Genomic DNA, 21,860 nt, shown 5'->3' on the forward strand with positions numbered 1-21,860 from the left:
TTCCTGGGTGGTCTCGCTTCTCCTAGTCCCAGAGAGAAGGCCATTCTGTGTCCATGTAAAAACAGGCTCAAAGGAGGTATGGGAACTCATTTTTCACCCGAAACCTGCTGTCTCTGGTTAGGCAGGTTGGTGATTTTTAAGCCCCAAGAAAGCGCTAACCTGGCAGCTTCAGCATGATATAATCAAAAAGAGTCAGAAAAATACCATCCTCGGGAGCTCTGGAGTCCCCAGGGGCCTCATCTTCTCTCCCAGCACAAATTGGCTCTCAGGATGTGGGTCAGGTTCTTGATCTCCCGCTGAGTGATGACTGAGTCTGCCTCTGCATTTCTTCCCAGCCTTCATGCTGAGTTGCAACTTTCCCCGCCGGCCTGACTCTGGGGATGTCACGGTGATGGACCTGCACTCCGGTGGGGTGGCCCACTTCCACTGCCACCTGGGCTATGAGCTCCAGGGCGCTAAGATGCTCACGTGCATCAATGCCTCCAAGCCGCACTGGAGCAGCCAGGAGCCCGTCTGCTCAGGTATGCTCCAGCTTCAGCCGGACCAAACCCAGTGGTTCAACTAAGAGGGGAAAGATCAACCCGGAGGATGTCACGGGTGACCTCAGGGAATGGCTTTGAGCCCAGGGGAAGAGACTGCTAAATATAGATGACTATTGCCATTTTTTTTTATTGGAGCAAAATACACATAAACATGAAATTTGCCATTGGAGACATTTTAGTGTGTTCAGACTATTGCACAGCCATCACCACTGTCTAGCTCCGAAACAAACACCCCAAATGGAAACCCTGTCCCTCCATCCCGAAAGCAGTCATTCGCCATCCCTTCTCCCCACACTCCTTGGCAACCATCAGTCTGCATTCTGTCTCTATGGATTTTTCCATTGTGGATATTTTATATAAATGGAGTCATATACCATGTGACTTTTATGTCTGACTTCTTTCACTTAGCACTTAGCACAGTGCTCTCAAGGTTCATGCATATTGTGGCATGTATCAGTACTTCATTTCCTTTTGTGGCTGACTAGTATTCCACTGCGTGGACGTGCCACATTGTGTTGATCTGTCTATTCATTAGTAGACATTTGCGTTGTTTCTGCTTTTCAGCTCTTATGAACAATGCTGCTGCTGACATTTGTATGCAAGTCTTTTGTGTGGATATGGTTTTCATTTCTCTTAGATATATACTCAGGAGTGGAATTGCTGGGTCATATGGCAATTGTATGTGTGACTTTTCGAGGAACCATCAAACTATTTTTCACAGCAGCTGCACCATTTTACTTTCCCACCAGCAATGTGAGGGTGCCAGTTTCCCTGCATCCTTGCCAGCTCCTGCTCTTGTCCGCATTGTTGTTTCCATTACAGCCATCCTTGTGGGTATGAAGGTACCTTGTGGTTTTCATTTCCATTTCCCTGATGATGAATGATGTCGAGCACCTTTTCATGTGTGTGTCGGCCGTTTGTAGATGTTCCTGGAGAAATGTCTAGTCAAGGCCTTTGCCCATCTTTTAATTGGGTTGTTGGTCTTTTTGTTGTTGAGTTTCAAGCATTCATTATATATTCTGATCGCCAGACCCTTATCAGATAAGCGGTTTGCAAATATTTTCTTCCATTTCATGGGCCGTCTTTTGACTTCTCGACAGTGCTATTTGATGCAGAAAGCTTTTCCATGTGGCAAAATCAAATCTTTTCTTTTCCTTTATGTCTTGTGCTTTGAGCGTAACTGCTGCCATTGCTCAAGCCCAGTCCATGTGACTTACACACCACGCCAGGGGCTGCAGTTAACCCTCAGCAATCCCATATGACGGGAGCCATTATCCCCATCTTACAGGTGAGGCTAATGGAGGCAAAGCTGCTTACTCAAAGTCACCCCGTAGTAATTGTTGCAGGTAGCCTGCTGACACAGTCTGACGCCCGCTAATAAGGGGAAGTGGGCCTTCTGAGCCAGCAGATAGAATCTGAGACTTCAAGGACAGAAGGAATTGTAAGCGCATGGTGAGCATTGTTTATCCTTCAGAACCTTTCCTATCTATGTACTCATTCAACAAAGGCCCGTGGAGCTCCCACTGTGTGGTAGGCATTGCTCCTGTTGTTGTAGCATTGCGGGGACCCTGACCCAGTTCCGGATCTCACAGAGTTTCCAGTCAAGTGAGGATGTAGCATGTAAATGAGCACACAAGGAAGCAAACATGCTGGTAACGGGTTGTGTTAAGGACCAGGAAAGAAACACACAGGGTGAAATGATGCAGACTGAGGACAGAGAAGACATCGGTCCCCATCGTGAGAGGTGTTGCAATGGAAAAAAGTGTGCAGGAGGAAGACGTGAGAGAGGACCTCACCTGGGAGGACGACAGACAGTGATGAGTGAAGGGTCAGGGAAGGATTACCTGATGACACTGCAAGATTTGGAAGTTGAGTAAGAAATAGACTGAGGGTGGAAAATTGGGGGAGGGGGAAGCATTCCAGGCACATGCACTAGTGTATGCTAAGGTTCAGAGGTGGGAAGGAACTCAATGAGTTTGAGAAAGTAAATAAATAAGATCAATCTGGCTAAACCACAGAGAAAAATATCCAGATAGGAGGCTGGGGCAGTGGTCAGCAACTGTATTGTTCAAGATCATGAGAGGACAGATGGACTGGGCAAGGGATAGCTGCAAAAATTTAAGCATAAGGATGACTGTTCTGACTTCAATGTGGCAAAAATTATTGAAGGTGGTCAGACTGGATCCGTGGAAATCAGTATGGACAATACCTGATATTTCACTTGAACTCAGGGAGATAAGATTACCACTTTCATAAACAAAGAGAATGAGGCTGAGAGAGATGAAGTAACATACTCGAGGTGGCAGAACTTAGTCCAGGACCCTTTTCTCCTGAGCTCTTCCTCTTAGGTCTTCACTACTGAGTGTGGCCCTCAGACTAGCGAAAATATTAGGAATACACTATCCTGAGGTCCATGCAAAACCAAATGAATCGAAATTTTCATTTGAACATGCCCCTTGGGTGATCATGTGGACATTGCAGTTGGAGAATCACGGGTCTGTACCACACTGTCCCTGCACCAGTGGGCTCAGCCTTGGCCACCTTCAGCTATCAAGAGAGCAAAACCCTTTTAGAATTCTCAGAAGTCCTCATGAGGGTTGAGAGAGCACAGGCTGTCCATATTAAGTGAGCACCTACTATGCGCCAAGCTATGAGCCGTGTATAAAGAGAATATTGGAAATAATAACACCTGTTCACCAGGTTACTCACAGTAACCTGCTCAACAGTTACTCACAGTCAAGTGGAACTCAAAAAGCAAATGAGACTGGATGATAAATTCTGAGATTTAATTGTTACAGTATTGTTCCCCCACGGCCCTTCAGAATTTTTCTTTTTTAAAAAAATAAAGATAAAAATCCAAACCATAGGGCAGTTGGTCTCCACGCCTCTCTCACATTAATTTTTATCTATATGTGAAATCAGGGTAGAATTAAGCTTCAATTTGTTCTAAGAAAGATGGATGGGGGAGCCACGGCTGGCAAAATGAAGCCAAACAGAGCCATCAGTCGGCTTAATCAGGCAAAGAAGGGAAGCAGAGAAGCTACAAATGATCAGCAGCTTGGGAGTACAGATGGCCAGAGCCCCCCACCGGGGACAGTGTCCTCCATCTCTCAGCTCCTGAGCCACAGGGCAATAGAGCCGGCTATGTTTTGAGTACCTACTCTGTGCCAGGGATGGCACTAAGCTCTCACTGATTTCTCACTAGTGTCCTATAAGGGGGGTGAACTTGTCACCATTTTACAGTGGGCAAACTCATGTGACCTGTCTTAGATCCACAGTTGATAACTGGCAAGATTTGAGCCTAGGGCTGGCTTATTTCACAGGACAGTCTCTCCACTTTAGGACAGAAGGGCAGCCTGGAGAGAGAAATGAACCTAATTTTCTGTCTGCGGTCCTGAAGGAAGTATGCAGCTTCTTGGCAATGTCTTTGCTACAGGTCACAGCAGAGTCTGGAGCAGAGAGGAGAGCTATCCACCCTTCTCTGCTACTGCAAACCCCATTCAGTCATACTGTCATTCAACAAACATTTCATGGGTACCTGCTACGTATCAAGCTTTGAGTTGATATTAGAGATACAAAAAGGAAAAAAATACTCGTTCTTTTTTTTATTATTATTGCATTTTAGGTTTTGGGGTACATGTGCAGAACATGCAAGATAGTTGCATAGGTACACACATGGGAGTGTGATTTGCTGCCTTCCTCCTCTTCACCCACATTTGGCATTTCTCCCCAGGCTATCCCTCCCCAGCTCCCCGCCCCGCTGTCCCTCCCCTATTCCCCCCAATAGACCCCAGTGGGTAGTACTCCCTTCCCTGTGTCCATGTGTTCTCATTTTTCATCACCCGCCTATGAGTGAGAATATGCAGTATTTCATTTTCTGTTCTTGTGTCAGTTTGCTGAGAATGATGTTCTCCAGATTCATTTATTCAACAAACATTTTGTAAGGCACCCACTATATTTCATTACCTTTCTGGATTAACAGGCTATCATCATAAGTAAGACAGAGAGTGGAGTAGTGGCTTCAGTAAGACATTGTGGAGTGAGGCAGTCTGCACGTGAGTCTCAGCTGCTCCACTCAATGTGCGTACATCCTTGAGAAAGTGGCGTCACACCTTCCAACTTCTTTTTTCCTGTTTCGCAAAATTAACGGTGGTTGCTTATTCAACAAATATTTGCTGAGCACATTCTACACGCCGGGAGCTCTTCTGGACTAGTAGTACTGATAGCTCTCTTGCTGGTAGTATGATGAAACCAAGCAAACTAAAAGCAGTCCCAGTTTCCGTGGAGCCTACGAACTCCTTAGCCATCTGTGAGATGGTTCCAAATAACCTGTCCCACTTCTGCTTCCTGTCCTATTTCTCTGAAAGTGAAGGGGGAACCAAGGGTCCTGTGCTTGGGAAGGAAATATTTTCCAAGCTCCTTTGATCCTCCTAAAAGGTAGAAATGACTCCCAAGACTGGACAGCCTGGCCGTGGTGTAGGGCTTTACCCAATCGTGGTGCTAGGGTATACTTCACATACCCTCCTCCTGGACTGACTGCCATGCTCTGTGAGAGGTGTCTGCTACCCACCAGCTCTCCCCAGGCTTAGAAAATTCAAAACTGCTCTCCACAATAGTACATGAGAAAACAATTTCCTAAGAACCAAATATCTCCGAAGAATTAGAGTAAGGATAAGAATACCACCTTGTTTGCAAGCTGGAAAGTGTGCTTCCCAGTGCACAAATCACTTTTTAATATTTTTCGTTAGATTTTTATGATAAGAGTAATAGATGGTTCTGGTAAGAAATTGTTCAAGAAATAGTGAAGTGGAGGAGATGGGAGCAAATCGCTTTTACATGCATGGTCTCGATCCTTGCAAATAGCTTATTAGAATAGGCGTGGCATACTATTTTCTAACTTCTTTTTTTTTTTTTTTTTACTAAATATTTTTTTAAAATAGTGAACATCTTCCTGTATGCTGAAGTATTCTTTAAGACCGTGTATTTACAGTTATGCCTCACTTACTGATGCGGATATGTTCCAGGAAATGCATCTTTAGGTGATATCGTCATTGTGTGAACATCATAAAGTGTATGTACACGAACCTAGATGGGGTCGCCTACTACACACCTCGACTATATGGCATACCCTATTGCTCTGTAGCCGCAAACCTGAACAGCATGTTACTGTGCCGGATATTGTAGGCAATTGTAATACAGTGGTATTTGTTTATCTAAACATAGAAAAGATAAGATAAAAATATAATATTAAAACCTTATGGGACCATTATATATTATATTAATGATATTAAATAATATATATATTAATGCAATGATATTAAATATTATTATATTATTTAATATATAAATGGAAACACTGTTACGTGGCACATGATGTATTTCTCTAAACATCTGTGAGTGGACATTCATCTTCTTTTTTCATTTTTCATTCTTAGAAACAAGATAGCCATGAATATCCTCGTTCCTAACTCTTTGTGCAAATCTCTAAATCTTTTTTTTTTTTTTTTAATGAATGACAGGTTCTCATGTTGCCCAGTCTGGCCTCGAATGCATAGCCTCGCCTCCTCAAGTGCTTGACAACTGGCCTGAGCCATTGCAGTTCCCAAATCTTTTCTTATTGCAATTATCCAGAACCGTATTTGCCAGGTCAAAACGTTTGAGCGTATTTTCTAGGCTTTTCGCTAAATTGCCCTCCTGAAAGGTCATAACAGTTTGCATTCTAACCAGTCATGATGAGAGTGAACATTTCCCCTCACTCCTACCATCTCCAGGTTTTATGGCTGCTTTTTATCTTGGCTGATAAGGTGGATAAAAGTAGAATAGAGTTTAGATTTGCATTTCATTTATAATTAGTGAGGCTGAGTTTTTTAGTGCTTACTAAGTACTAGAAACGTATTTCTTCTTTTGTGAACTGCCTGTTTATATCCTTCTTGATTGCCTTTTTGTAATTAAAAGTCAGGGCACAGCCAGCACCATAGAACTGTCATTAAATTGCAGTCATTCCCTGCCATGAAATACACATGTTGATGGCTCCAATTGTAGAGTGAAATCCCCGGTCAAACAGGAGGATTCTCTCCCAGGAGGACAAGTACCTTCCAAGCTTACTCTCCCTGCCCTGTTTCCTCCCACTCCGGGTCTCTGATGTTTCACCCTAGGCAAGGGGCAGCGGTAGGGATCAGGGGAGAATGACACTCACTTCCTTTCTCTCTCTCTCTCTCTCTCTCTCTGTCTGTCTGTCTCTCTCTCTCTGTCTCTCTCTCTCTCTCTGTCTCTCTCTTTCTGTTTCTCTCTCCCCCCTTCTTCTCCCTCTCCCTCTCTCTTTCCCTCACTTCTCTCCCTCATTGCCTACCACCCCTTTCTTGATCCAGCTCCTTGTGGAGGGGCAGTGCACAATGCCACCATCGGCCGTGTCCTCTCCCCAAGTTACCCTGGAAACACCAATGGGAGCCAGTTCTGTGTCTGGACCATTGAAGCTCCAGAAGGCCAGAAACTGCACCTGCACTTTGAGAGGCTGTTGCTGCATGACAAGGACAGGTAAAGCTCTGAAAGTCCACACCCAGCCTTGTTCCCTCCCAGAATGTTAGAATGTGGCTTGGGGGCTTGGAGTCTTGAAATGGCTGAAGCTTTGACTCACGGAATTCAGGAAAGGAAGAGCTGGGTGATGGCAAAGATCTTAGACACCATCGGCTTCAATCTCTTCCTTTTACAGATGAGGAAACCAGGGCATACAGAAGGACCTTCCCCAGGATAGAGGAAGAGGCAAAAAGGGAACCTGGGCTCCTCACATTGCACTACCCTATTCTTTGTTTTGCACACCCTTTTTGCAACTGAACCAAAAGGGGAGTATTTGCTGTTCATCTGCTCAGTTCCAAGCCATACATTAGGCTCCATGGAGAATAGGAAAGAAGTAGAAAATATTAGTTTCTGGCATGATAGGAAATAGAGATGGAGAAACTAGATATGTACACATGAAAGGACCAGGGAGAAGTTACCAGACGATATGTAAGCAAGAGTGTGTCTGCAGACTCAATAATATGCATAGAATCCATAATTATAAAACTTTAATATTCTGGGATCTTATTCTAGAAATTCTGTGGTCTTATTCTAGAATGTTTGGAAATATTCTGGGATCTTATTCTGGGATATTCTAAGGTCTTATTCTAGAATATCCTCGGGCCTTGTTCTAGAATATTCTGGATTATTCTGGGATAGTTTAGAAAACTACAACTTTAGCTGCTTTGATGTGCTATCTCGAGTTGGGTTTCCTTGGAATCAGAAGTGGTGATAAGGATGTAAGAGGAAGTAGTTCACTGGGGAGCTGATCCTAGTAAGTACTGGGAGGTGCATGGGAAAGAGATGGCAAATACCAGCAGCTGCATTAATAAGTAGGTGACTGCTGGGAAAACTGGGATTCTGTCCACTGGGGATCTCTGGGCAACTGTGTGGAGCACACCCCAGAGTAGTCCTGTTAGAAGGGTGAGGGAGCTGGGGTATTTATGCACCAGCTCCCATTCATCACTGCATGAGAGACACTCTGAGGAGCACTAATGATCCCCAACATCAGCTGCCACTCTTTGGGTTGATTGAGATGACCGACTCTCAGAGAGATGGGGTCAGAAGCCAGTAGAAAATGTGGGAGTAATTGACTGCTGAGGGGTGGAAGAGAGTAGGGCAATGGCAGCGTTTACTGTACTTCCAGAAAGCCCCCACCTTAGAAGTTTGGAGTCCAAGAAACTTTTATCTAAGAATTCTAGTGTTTTGGCTTCTTTGATGGGTCAAACTGAGATTATTAGGTCTTTAGGTCAGAAAGACTTTAGGAAAAAAAAAAGACAGCTGAATAATTTTCCCATACCTCTTGAGTTCACTTTCATCCAAGCAGTCAGCTTTATCCAGAACAACTCTATATTGATAAATCACTGCTTTAAAGTATAAGGTATCATACAGGGGCTCCCAAACATGGCTTTTCAGCAGCACCAGAATAACAACCTGGGAACTCTTTAAAAATCAGATTCCTTATCCTTTCTTCTGGAGACTCTGAAAATCCAGGCATGGGGACTCTTGGTGCAGGACCCTTTCCAAATCTTGAACCTCAGACCTGGCTGGCTCTTCTGAGGGGTACTTGAGATGAGCCAAGCTTAAGTTTATGCTAAACAAGAATTAGCAGAGACAAAAGAATGCATTGAAATGGGTATTTTCTGCAAGCAATTTAAATCCTGGCAAATGGGCCCTCCACTGGCACTGGTCACTAGAATTTTCTCTGGGGTCTGGTAAGGATCTGCACGAGCTGACACTCACCGGAAAAAACTAGCTTTCAAGTGTGTCAGTAGGGAGAGAAGTTTGTAGAGTTCATCAAGGTTAAAGGTCAACACACACACAAATGATTAAGACACTGCTCTCTGGGCCAAGAAGAAAAGAGAATTCAATTATGTCTGTCCCGTGTACTTTATTGAGGGGGAAATGGCTAAAATACCACTCCTTTGTCCTAAACCATGAAAGGAGATTGGATAATGCATCCAAAAACTACAGAGGGAGAGTATTCCAAGCATGGAGAATTGGGGGATGAACACAAATATGTAGAGGAAAGAATTAGCAGGTTTGCTGGGAGGCTGCAGCAGAAGTTCTCATGGGAACAGGAGAAAAGATCCTAATATGTACTAGCTAACAAAGGCACTGATAAGTCTTGCAGAAAAAAAGTTTAATTTTTATTTAATTCAACATTTTGCAAATCCATTTGACCATAGACTATACAAGAATTTGAGAGAAAAGACATTACTCTTGCAGACATTCTGGAAAATATGGTTAGAAAATTGCTGGTTTTAAAAGATTAATAGACTACAAAGATTTTGGGATCTTGAAACTTTCCTCTAGAGTAACCCCCTTTGCCAAAGGCTTCTGGTCTTTGAAAGAGGTGTCTCAGCACACATCCCCTAAGATACAACAGAGTCATCAGGGATCAGAAGACAATGTAGATGCCCCTTCCCACTCCTGGGGTGCCCCCTGGCCTCCACCCACAGCCCCCATTCTTGCCTCGGCCATACTGGACACATGACAAAATAAATAAACTGTGGCTCCAACAGTTATACCTCTTAGTGACATTAGAAATCCATCTGGGCAGCATAAAATAAACTATTTTTATGAGTCAGTAAAAAGCTTGAAGGCTTAAAAACGCGTGATTATGACTCCATAAAAAACTTATCTTATTTGTGTACTGTTTTCTTCACCACTTTTGCATAATTTCTTTAAAAAAACCAAGGCTAGCAAGGAGTCAAGTTCAAATAGCTTTAATAACAATAAAAATAAATACCCAACATTTTGTTTAACACATTTTATTTTTCAGGGCCCTTTTTGTTTTGAAATATTCTCAAAGCTCTCCTGTAAGATGGGTCAGAAAGACATTATGATCGGGTCCCTCCTTTCATAGTTGAGGACACTGAGGCTGAAAGATGTTTTAAGAGTTAATATAAATCCAGATGGGGAACTGGGAAATGGGAATTTTGACTCCTCACTTCCCACACAGTGCTCTTAGAAAATTGGGATTTGTCTCCCATCCAAGTATTAACCATGCTCCACCCTGCTTAGCTTCTGAGATAAGACAAGATCGGTTGTGTTCAGGGTGGTATGGCTGTAGACCCAGCACTTTGGGAGACCGAGGTGGGTGGATCACCTGAGGTCAGGAATTCGAGACCAGGCTAACCAACATGGAGAAACCCTGCCTCTACTAAAAAACAAAATTAGCTGGGCATGGTGGTGCATGCCTATAATTCCAAGCTACTCGGGAGACTGAGGCAGGAGAATCACTTGAACTCAGGAGGCAGAGGTTGTGGTGAGCCGAGATCACGCCATTGCACTCCAGCCTGGGCTACAAGAGTGAAACTCCATCTCAAAAAAAGAAAGAAAAAGGAAAATGGGGATTAGAGACAGAGCCTGGTAGGGGTCAAATGCTTAATAAATAAAACTTACCTACTCTGTCCTGTTAACTTTTTATTAAGACAGAGTCATGCTCTGTCACCCAGGCTGGAATAAAGTGAGTGATCTCGGCTCACTGTAATCACTGCCTCCCGGGTTTAAGCGATTCTCCTGCCTCAGCCTGCAGAGTAGCAGGGACTACAGGCACGCACCACCATACCTGGCTAATTTTTTTATTTTTAGTAGAGATGGGAGTTCACTCACCTTGACCTCTCAAAGTGCTGGAATTGTAGACGTGAGCCACCACACCCCACACTCTGATGTATGTGCCATTGTACCCATTTTACAGATGAGAAAACAGAGGTTCAGAGGGGTGAAGCATTCTTGTCCAAAGCCACACAGCTCAGCAGTGATGAAGTGAGGATTCACACCCAGGTCTGCCTGACTTTACATAAGCCACCATTTCAGTGATGAGATTCGTTCATTAATTCCAATTTCTCAATTAATAATAATAGTCAACATCAATTCGTTAGTTCATTGTTTTATCACATCATATACATTACTCTCCCTACAACCTCAGAATAAATCCGTAAGAAAGCCAAACAGGCATTTAGTCCCTTTGTACAGAAGAGGAAACAGGTTTGATAAGATGATACTTGTCTGAGCACATAAGAGGCAAAGTCAGGACTGGATGCCGTGGCTCACTCCTGTAATCCCAGCACTTTGGGAGGCCAAGGCGAGTGGATCACCTGAGGTCAGGAGTTCGAGACCAGCCTGACAAACTTGGTGAAACCCCATGTCTCCTAAAAACACAAAAATTAGCTAGGTGTGGTGGTGCATGTCTGTAATCCCAGCTACTTAAGAGGCTGAGGCAGGAGAATCACTTGAACCGGGAGGCAGAGGTTGCAGTGAGCCAAGATTGCATCATTGAACTCCAGCCTGGACAACAAGAGCAAACTCCATCTCAAAAAAAAGGCAGAGTTAGGTTTGGGATTGAAGAATGAGGCCTCTGGAGGTGACAGTTGTAGTGTACCCCTTCCTCCACCATGTCAGTGACCCGGGAACATCTCTCAGTGCCCCTCCTCTCTGCTTCCACTGCCAGGATGACAGTTCACAGTGGGCAGACCAACAAGTCAGCTCTTCTCTACGACTCCCTTCGAACTGAGAGTGTCCCTTTCGAGGGCCTGCTGAGCGAAGGCAACACCATCCGCATTGAGTTTACATCCGACCAGGCCCGGGCAGCCTCTACCTTCAACATCCGATTTGAGGGTGAGGGTCCCTGGGGGCATCCTCTTCTCTTGTGGGGCTGGGGGTAGCCAGGGAGCAGGGTTGCTGCTGGTGTTGAGAAAATTACAAGGGGAGACAGAAATCTGGGCTGCTAAGGATGTGGGAGATCCTGCGGCTATATGGATCCTTTGGTTTCCAAAGACAGACTCTTGGAAGTCTGTCTGGATTTGCATTGTCTGCCTGGATTTCAGATCCTGCATCTTGTTTGATCCTTATCACACTGAAACTGTTGTTAGAATTATTATTGTATCTGATTTTCAGTGAGGAAACTGAGGTTTAAGAAAGTTGGGTGACCTGCCCAAGACCACCAGTGAACAAGAATGGAGTTCAGATTTCTGTCCATCCTGTACTGCGGAGCCCTGAAGCTCTGCTCCACTCCACCTAGCAGACCTCTTGGAGTCCAGCCACCCCTTCCTCCAAGAAGAATTTAGCAAGAGCCTCTCCCGCTGAGACCCTGACTCTTGAAGAGGGAGTTCTCTGGGCATTTTATGCACGTTGGGTGACTTTCTGTTCTGGCGTCTCCAAGGAAAGTTGGATTTTATCACAGACAAACTTACAGTTTCCAGTGGCAAAATATCAGAACTCTGAAGTTACAGGCTACGAGAAGGATCCATATAGGTTATAGAAAGGCATTAAAACACAGTAACTCCACAGGGTGGAGAAGACAGAGATCCTTATTCCTCTTTTAGATTTTTTAAATGAGGCCCCAAGGAGTTGACTGGGTGGCCCCAGGGTTCTTGGCATGTCAGGTGGAACCAGGACACCTGCTTTGGTACTCATTTTCTTTGGGGCTTTTCTAAACAGCAGAAGGGGACCCATCTTCTGAGATACAGCACTGTGGGGTAGTTCCTGCCTCATCTGAACTGCTGCCTCTTTGTATCCCTACCTCAGCATTTGAGAAAGGCCACTGCTATGAGCCCTACATCCAGAATGGGAACTTCACCACCTCCGACCCGACCTATAACATTGGGACTATAGTGGAGTTCACCTGCGACCCCGGCCACTCCCTGGAGCAGGGCCCTGCCATCATCGAATGTATCAATGTGCGGGACCCATACTGGAATGACACGGAGCCCCTGTGCAGAGGTGAGTAGACCCACGATGCTCTTCTCAGGGTACCCCAGGGACCTCCACCCTTCGGATGAGAAGACCAAGGCCCCAGCTTAGAGGCCTGTCCCCAGTTTTCATATCAATTTTAGGATTAGAACTCTTTCCAGGGTTCACCGTCCTTTGGTTCAGGGTTGCTGCTTGTCTTGAGAAAACTACAAAATGGGGAAATTATAAAAGGTGCCCCTTCCACCAGGCACAGATCCCACAATGCACAGCTTGGTGAGCTGAATACTGCATGGATTTCAGCTCCAAAATACTCCCTCTGAAATGCATGCTTGTGCAGTGCACAACCCACCCAACAACCCAGGGCAGCCCTGAATCTCATTAATAAGAATAATAATAGTCCTTAACTGGTGTGTAATAATTATGCTACCAGCACTCTGCTAAGTGTGTGTGTGCATGATCTGATTTCACCCTCACCATAGCCTTATAAAATAGATTCTGTTAGCCCCATTTGCAGATGAGAAAACTAATGTTGTGAAGTGACCTGCCTAAAAACACATGGAGGGGAATTGGCGGGAACAGGAATGGAACTCATGTCTCTCTGTTCTCAGAGCACTGTGCTCTGAGCCCCACTGGACAGTGTTGGCTGAATAGAGCCCTCATCCACACAGACTCCACTGGACTGCCCTGCCTGTTTCCCCACATTCTTTTTGTTGTTGTTGAGATGGAGTGTCACTCAGCTCACTGCAGCCTCCACCTCCCAGGTTCAAGCAATTCTCCTGTCTCAGCCACCCAAGTAGCTGGGACTACAGGTGTGTACCACCACACCCAGCTAATTTTGCATTATTTGTAGAGACAGGGTTTCACCATATTGGCCAGGCTGGTCGCAAACTCCTAACCTCAGGTGATCCACCCACCTCAGCGGCCAAAGATTTGGGATTAAGGCATGAGCAATCATGCCTGGGTCATTTTCCCTTATTCAAGGCTGCTGAGCCACCCTGTGCCTGGGTCTCCTGGCAGCATGTGGAATGATGAAGGGCACCCTCACTCTGGCAGCCACCGCCATGGCAGTTGGCGTGAAATCACAGCCTTGCCATGGTGAGGGATTGATCCTTGTATTAAATGTGCTGGTTTAACAGAGCGGAATTTATTGGTGCTTTGGCCTCTGCCATGTTGAGAACTTTCCAAAGTGGTAAACACAGGGTGGAATTTAAAGGGCACCTGCCGCAGCCACATCTCTGCTTCCAGTTCAGGGCCGGGACCTGTCATAGCAACATTACCTAAATTATCGAGCAACCACCACGTGCCAGGCGCTGTGCCGCATGTTTGACATTCAGGAGCTCAAGCCTCAAAATAACCCAGTGAGGTTGGCAGTGGTATAGCCCCCATTTTATGGAGAAAGGAAGCTGACGCTCTGGGAGATAACATGCCTCCTCCTAGAGGCTGTTCGCGGCAGAAACAAGATTGGAATCCCGGGACCACCTAACTTGAGTGGACGGTCTCTTAGCCACTACTCACCCTGCAAGAGAGTAGAGGCTGTTGAGGAGTCATTCTGACCTCTGAGCTCTGTCCTTGGTCCTGAAAGACCAATAGCGCCCCCTAGCCCAACTCTTGCCAACCCTCAGCTGCAGAGTAGGCAGGTAGGTGGCCAGCTCTCATTTAATCACACACACACACACACACACACACACACACACGCTGGCTGCCCGAGGTGAAGGCACCTGTCCACAGCACACAGAGATTCACGGCTGTCTGACTTCATAGCCCACATGCTCACCCACTGTGTCACACTGATCTCTTTACAAATGAAGTCCGTCTGCCTGTCTGTCTGTCTGTCTTTTACAGCCATGTGTGGTGGAGAGCTCTCTGCTGTGGCTGGAGTGGTATTGTCCCCAAACTGGCCGGAGCCCTACGTGGAAGGTGAAGATTGTATCTGGAAGATCCACGTGGGAGAAGAGAAACGGATCTTCTTAGATATACAGTTGTGAGTGTTTATAATGGGTGGTCCTCTAATTTGGCAAAATTTGGGAAACTGGGGAAGAAACTGCTCCTGCTTTATTCGTTCAACCAATATTTACTAAGCATCTACTGTGTGCCAGGGACTGTGCAGAGAATGGGCATCCCCATAGTGAGACCAGCAACAGCAGCACACACACACATGCACACACACACACAGATGGGGAGGAGAGAGAGAGAGAGAGACCCTATCTTTGGGAAATTCAGTCTAAGGAAACAAATATGAAATGAGGACATACACGAATAATTGCATACTCAATAAGTGATATAAGGAAAGAGTAATGGCGCTATGAGATTTCTATAATGGGAATTTGATATAAAGAGGAAGGCCAGAAAAGTCTTCCCCGAGGATGTGATATTAAAGCTCAGAACTAAAAGATGACTTGGAGTGATGCATCCCAAATGAACAGAATGTGCAAAGGTCCTGTGGAAAGAGCAAGCTTCTCATTTTCAAAGGACCAAATGGCCAGTGTGGCCAGGAAGAATGGGAAATCCTAACATCTCTTTACTGGACTATGGTCGTTTCTTTTCCTGTCTGTCTCCCTCAACTAAACCACAAGGTCCTCTCCATCGAGGCTTGATCTGAATACCCTCTGTTTCCAGAGTCTAACACAGAGCCTGATACACAGTAGATGCTCAGGAAATGATTGCTGAATGAAAAAATATGTTTTTAATGAAGAGAGTTGGCTGTGCCGCTGTGTTTTCTGTACTTACAAGGAGTAACCATTAGATACCCCATCCAGAACTTTCCCGGCTAGCTCCCCAGGAGATTGACACTTGCAGGGAAGCAGCTACTCTGGGCTAGATGCAAAAGTGACTGCTCTAAGCATTTCTATCTTAGGTAATTCTCACAAAGAACCCTGCCTGGAAGGTCATTATCCCCACTGTCTGAGAAGGCAGCAGAGGTGCAGGGAGATCACCCAGAAAGCCAGCAAATAGCAGGGCTGAAATTCAGGCTTTTGTGGCTTCTTGGTCATGCTCTTTTCCACTGCCCCTTGTGAGATGGGGGTGAGAGGTGGACAAAGACAGATGGTGGTGTCTGGAGAAAGCAGAATACAAAGAATTCCCGGCAGACCCAGATGGCAGACGGGAGGGTGACTGGGGGAGGAGAGAGTGCTGAAACCCAGCAGGCTGGGGAAGCAGCACTCAGGACTGCCTGACTCTGCAGAGCAACCATGCAAGAGAAAGAGAAATTATTTGCAAATTATTAGTGACTGGCTTTTGAGGCCGCTCCTTAGATGCAGCAAAAGCGTCCTTAGGCTGGGTGCAGGTTCACGCCTGTAATCCCAACACTTTGGGAGGTTGAGGCAGGAGCATTGCTTGAGACCGAAGTTTGAGACCAGTCCCAACAACATATAGGGATCCTGTCTCTTATTTAAATAAATCAAAAATTAGCTGGGTGTGGTGGCACATGCCTGTGGTACCAGCAACTTAGGAGGCTGAAGCAATCTTGCTTGAACCTGGGAAATTGATGCTGCAGAGAGCTATGATCATGCCACTGCACCCCAGCCTGGTTGACAGAGTAAGACCCTGTCCCCAAAAAAAAATGTCCCCAGAGGCTGTCCCAGATCCTGCTTTTCCAGCAGAGTCAGAAACTTACACACCTTGAACAGCTGCCCTTGTGGACTTGGGGCCAGGCCAGTCTAAGAAAGAATTTCATCTTCTTCCCATGTGATTTTGGTCTAGGCTCACCTGTTCCGACCTCTGGGCATCAGTTTCTCTCTCCTGTAATGGGGGTCTTGGGACGTCGATGCTTTGTGGCTGCTGGAGGCAGATTTTCCTCACTCCTTGCCTATTGCCTATTGCCTCACTCCTCTGTAAAGCTCATCCTCATCTGGGTGTTAAGATCACTTGGGGCCAGGAGTTCAAGACAAGCCTAGGCAACATAGTGAGGCCCCATCTTTACAAACAATTTAAAAAACTAACTAGGCATGGTGGCACCTGTGGTCCCAGCTACTTGGGAGGCTCAGGTGGGAGGATTACTTGAGCCCTGGAGTTTGAGGCTGCAGTGAGCCATGATCGCACCACTGTACTTCAGCCTGGGCAACAGAGTAAGACTGTCTCTAAAAAAAAATAAAATTAAAATTAAAATGGATTTATATAGACCTCATTCTCTTTCCCCCTTTCCTTTCTCTCTGACTTCTAAGGTCTGGAATAAGATGTTTATTCATTCATTCAAAACAAATTGCTTGTGTCTACTATAAGCCAAGCACAATTTTAAGTGCCAGAAAGGTTCTTGATGGTTGTTCCTTCAGTGGCAAAGTTCATATTGAAAAGAATGGAATGGATTGTCTCTCTTAGCTCTAGGGGAAAAAACTACTGCATACCTACTGTGTGCCAACAGTAGGCTTGGCACTGAAGATGCAGTTGTGAGAAAAGCAGGACAGTCCTCATTCTGCATGTCTAGCAGGTGAGGCAGACAAGAAACTAAATGCAATGTGAAAGGAGCAGTGACAGGCAGTTGAGGGCACCTCAGTGAAATCAGGAGGGCTTCCAGGAGGAAGTGGCTTCTATAATAGCATAAAAGAGAAGGTAGGCAGGTGGTAAGGGGAAAAGAAGAATGTCCTGGCCAGGTGTGGTGGCTCATCCCTGTAATCCCAGCACTTCAGGAGGCTGAAGTGGCTGGATCATTTGAGGTCAGGAGTTTGAGACAAGCCTGGCCAACATGGTGAAACCTGCCTCTACTAAAAAAAAATACAAAAATTAGCCAGGTGTGGTGGTGGGTGCCTGTAATCTCAGCTATTCAGGAGGCTGAGGCAAGAGAATCACTTGAACCCAGGAGGTGGAGGTTACAGTGATCCAAGATCATGCCACTGCGCTCCAGCCTGGGTGACAGAGCAAGTTTGTTTGGAAAAAAAACACCAGGTGTGGTGACTCACACCTGTAATTCCAGCACTTTGGAAGGCCAAGGTGGGCAGATCACAAGGTCAGGAGTTTGGGACCATCCTGGTCAACATGATGAAACTCCATCTCTACTAAAAATACAAAAAATTTGCTAGGCATGGTGGCACATGCCTGTAATCCCAGCTACTCCAGAGGCTGAGGCAGGAGAATTGCTTGAACCTGGGAGGCAGGGTTTGCAGTGAGTCGAGATTGTGTGCCACTGCACTCCAACCTGGCAAACAGAATGAGACTCTGTCTCAAAAAAAAGAAAAAAAAGAAAATGAATGAAAAGGAAAGAACAGAAAAGAAAAGAAGGAGAAGGAGAAGAAGAAGGATGAAGAAGAGGAGGAGGAAGTCCTACCACATGGTGAGGACAGCATCTGCAAAGCCTGGAAATGAGAGAATGTGACCCACTTAAAGACATAAAGTTTAATGTGTCTGGAGCAAAGCATAGCAGGCAGGTAGGGGCTACAGTAGATCAAAGGGAAGCTCTAGGGTCTTCTTAGCTGAAGCTTCAAATAGAAAACTTTATTCTGAGGCTGCATCCCTTAAGAAGCCTCCTTCTGTGTCGCCCCCTTGTTCTTGTCCAGAAATATAAATTTATGGTCCCAGCTTATGAATTCCTTCCCCCAGAAGTTACCAGGAAAACCACCTGTCTTCAGCCAAGAGAAGGTATGGCCAAATCCTGAGTTCTCGGCTTCTCTGGCAGAAGATCCCACCCGACCCCAGGCCCCATGAAATCAACTATAATCCCCTCTCTTCTGCTTGTATCACCTGTTCCTGCCTCACAGGGAGCCTCCCAGATGGGTGATTTTGCCTAAATAAGACTGACCCACATCTCCCTTTGGTGCCAGAGGTCTGGAGGAGGAAACAAGAACATAGGAATCCTTACTTTCATCATCTCTAAGCATTGAATATTCAATTAACCTTCAGCCTGATACTGGATTGGGTTTTATTTCCACCTCTAAGCGTGCATGCGATGGGACAGCCCATCCGGGCACCTCACGCAATTAAAGCTTCCCCAAAGACAGTTCACCGGCATTAGTATCAGGAAGGGAACCCTTGCAGGGGGCAGGCTTTCTCTCTTCTGAACGTTTTCACCATCATAGATTGTGACCATAGGTTGGTCCCAGGAGAGAGGACCCCCAGTTTCCTTCCTCCCTGCCCTGACACTCGATGCCCTCAGCAACCCTGGACCCAGCACCTAGCCTCTCTGAGGCTCAGATTCCTCCTCTGCAAAATGATGGGCTGTCTTGAATCAAGGGTAGGTGCAAACTCAAAATCATGAAGGGCAAGGCAACATAAATACGGGAATTAGAGCTGGTGTGAGATTATAAGGAGGGGAGGGGTCTGTGATAAATTAGGAAGTACCTACTCCATCTAAAATCATTTAAATTCTATTTTTAAATTTTGTTTTGTTTTGTCTTTTTGAGACAGAGACTTGCTTTGTCACCCAGGCTGGAGTGCAATTGTAGTGGTGTGATCTTTGTTCACTGCAGCCTCCGCCTCCCGGGTTCAAGCAATTCTCCTGCCTCAGCCTCCCGAGTAGCTGGGATTACAGGCATGCACCACCATGCCTGGCTAATTTTTGCATTTTTAATGGAGATGGAGTTTCACCAGGTTGGCCAGGTTGGTCCCAAATTGCTGACCTCAAGTGATCTGCCCACCTCAGTCCCCTAAAATGATGGGATTACGGGCGTGAGCCACCACGGCGGGCCGTAAATTCAATTTTTAAAAATAATGTCTCCTCCTTCAAAAAAAAAATGTCTACTGGTTGAATCCAAACTGAGGACCACCAGTTTCCAACCCCTGCAAATGATTAAGATGATTGAAAGATTAAGGTCCTAGCCAGGCGCAGTGGCTCACGCCTGTAATCCCAGTACTTTGGGAGGCCGAGGCGGGTGGATCACAAGGTCAAGAGATCGAGACCTTCCTGGTCAACATGGTGAAACCCCATCTCTACTAAAAATACAAAAAATTAGCTGGGCATGGTGGCACGTGCCTGTAATCCCAGCTACTCGGGAGGCTGAGGCAGGAGAACTGCCTGAACCCAGGAGGCAGAGGTTGCGGTGAGCCGAGATCGTGCTATTGCACTCCAGCCTGGACAACAAGAGCGAAACTCCGTCTCAAAAAAAAAGAAAAGAAAAGAAAGGTTAAGGTCCTTTCTCATTGCAGTGATGAAGAAATTCAGGTTTTTAATCACTTACTATTTTCAAGGTCTTTACTAACATTAATTTTTACTTTTTATAAGTTAAAAATAAATCGTAGTATTTGCTCTGTGGATTAATCCCATTAAGTAGGTGCAACTATTACATTTAATCATATGCTCTTGCCTCCTCACCACTTCACCTGGATGTCTAAGAGGCATCTCAAATAAAACGTATTCAAAGTCAAACTCCTTATTCTCCCTCCCTATTTCTATTTATAGGGAGATAGTATTTCTCTATTTATCTATTATACCTATTTTACCCCATCTTTTCCATACATATAAGGTATGATTTATTCCACCAGCCACTTGGGGAAAAAAAGTCAAAAAAACAACAAAAACAGAAACCTTGGAGTTATTCTGGCCCAGAGGAGTGCTGGCTTTCTTAGAAGTTGGGGGCACAGTGGGCCATGCTCTGAATTTCAGCATCTGTCAGTTTCCATGGTGTAAATACTCCCACCATGATCCATTTCAAGTTACCAACCTATGACAACAGGCTCTCCAAATGCCTGGACATTTAACCGTTAGCTCTTGCAAACCCGTATGAGCTGCCCCCAGCCCAGCCCACTCACTGTGAACTGGACCTTTCTCTTTCTCCCATACCCTGTCTCCAAATCCTCAGGAAATCCAACTTCTGCTCAAAAGTCAAAGTCTTCCCAGTGCCCAAGCAGTTCTGACCCCTCCACTGCCACCTGCAGGGTCCTAGCCACCACCGTGTCTTCCCAGGATTATTGCAATAGCCTTTGAGGTCTCCTTGTTCCCACTCTTGCCCGCTCTGGGCTGTTTTTAACCAACACTGAGTGATCCTGTTATAACCTAAGTCATATCACCCATGCTCTGCTCACTTAAAGCTCTACAGTAGCTCCATGCTGTCTTGGGAGGTAAAGCCAGTGTTCTTACAAAAGGCCCTGTTGGTTCTAGCTCTGGTTACGTCTCCGGCATCACTTTATTCCTCTCTTCTCCTTTCTGTATGGTATATTTGACCACACTAGCCTTCTTGCCATGCCACACACATACCTCAGGGCCTTTGCACTGCTGTCTCCTCTGCCATTGGGATGCTCTGCCCCAAATATCTGTACAGCTTGCTCCCCATCTCTCCATCCTCTGACTTTGCTTCGCCTCCATAGCCTTCACCACCACCTAACGCACTACACATCGCGGTGTACCTTGAAGTATTTCAACTCCCACCACCTCCACCTAGAATGTCACCTCTGTGAGAAGAGCAGTTTATTTTTTGTTTTATTCACTGCTGTAACCCCAACATATAGACCAGTGCATAACCCGTAATAGGTGCTTAATAAATAAAAGCCAATGGAATAAAGGTAGCTTGTCACGATCATACAGACATGAGGCTTCAAAGCAAGAATTTGAACCCAAATTTAGGTCCAGCTGGCTATGACGCACATGGAGGGGAAAAGGGGGTCAGAAAAATATGAGAAGACCCTCTGGGGACACGACCTCCATTTTTTTTTTTTTTTGAGATGAAGTCTCTCACTTTGTTGCCCAGGCTGGAGTGCAGTGGTGTGATCTCGGCTCACTGCCACCTCCACTTCCCTGGTTCGAGCAATTCTCCTGCCTCAGCCTCCTGAGTAGCTGAAATTACAGGCATGTGTCACCATGTCTGGCTAATTTTTGTATTTTTAGTAGAGACAGGGTTTCACTATGTTGGCCAGTCTGATCTCGAACTCCTGACCTCATGATCTACCTGCCTCAGCCTCCCAAGAGGCCGGGATTACAGGTGTGAGCCACCATGCCCGGCCTCCATTTTTAAATAAATAGAGGTTTATTACATGACAAGGAACCTGGTTGATAAGAAATAACATGGGTTAAAAATTACCAGATAAAGTATTAAATAATAGAAGTAGGAGGACTCCCCCAGAGAACGTTTTGTAGGGTTATAGTATCAAAGGAAGTGTCATCATGGACCTTAGAATCAGAATATCTAGTGGCGGGGGAACTTCAGGGTC

The 21,860-nt window shown here is 45.6% G+C and overlaps 1 protein-coding gene across 16 annotated transcripts in view; it reads left to right on the forward strand.

Moving 5' to 3' along the window:
- SEZ6L (seizure related 6 homolog like) overlaps positions 1–21,860 on the forward strand; it is a 224,320-nt gene that overhangs the window by 137,723 nt on the left and 64,737 nt on the right. For all 16 annotated transcript variants that reach the window (XM_078336727.1, XM_035257081.3, XM_078336742.1 and 13 more), the window contains 5 exons: positions 336–521; positions 6,911–7,076; positions 11,551–11,717; positions 12,627–12,821; positions 14,634–14,772. In XM_078336727.1, coding sequence (XP_078192853.1) covers positions 336–521; positions 6,911–7,076; positions 11,551–11,717; positions 12,627–12,821; positions 14,634–14,772 — 853 coding nt within the window. The remainder of the gene's footprint in view (positions 1–335; positions 522–6,910; positions 7,077–11,550; positions 11,718–12,626; positions 12,822–14,633; positions 14,773–21,860) is intronic.

Source organism: Callithrix jacchus, chromosome 1 (genome assembly GCF_049354715.1).
Source record: "Callithrix jacchus isolate 240 chromosome 1, calJac240_pri, whole genome shotgun sequence".
Lineage (NCBI taxonomy): Eukaryota > Metazoa > Chordata > Mammalia > Primates > Cebidae > Callithrix > Callithrix jacchus.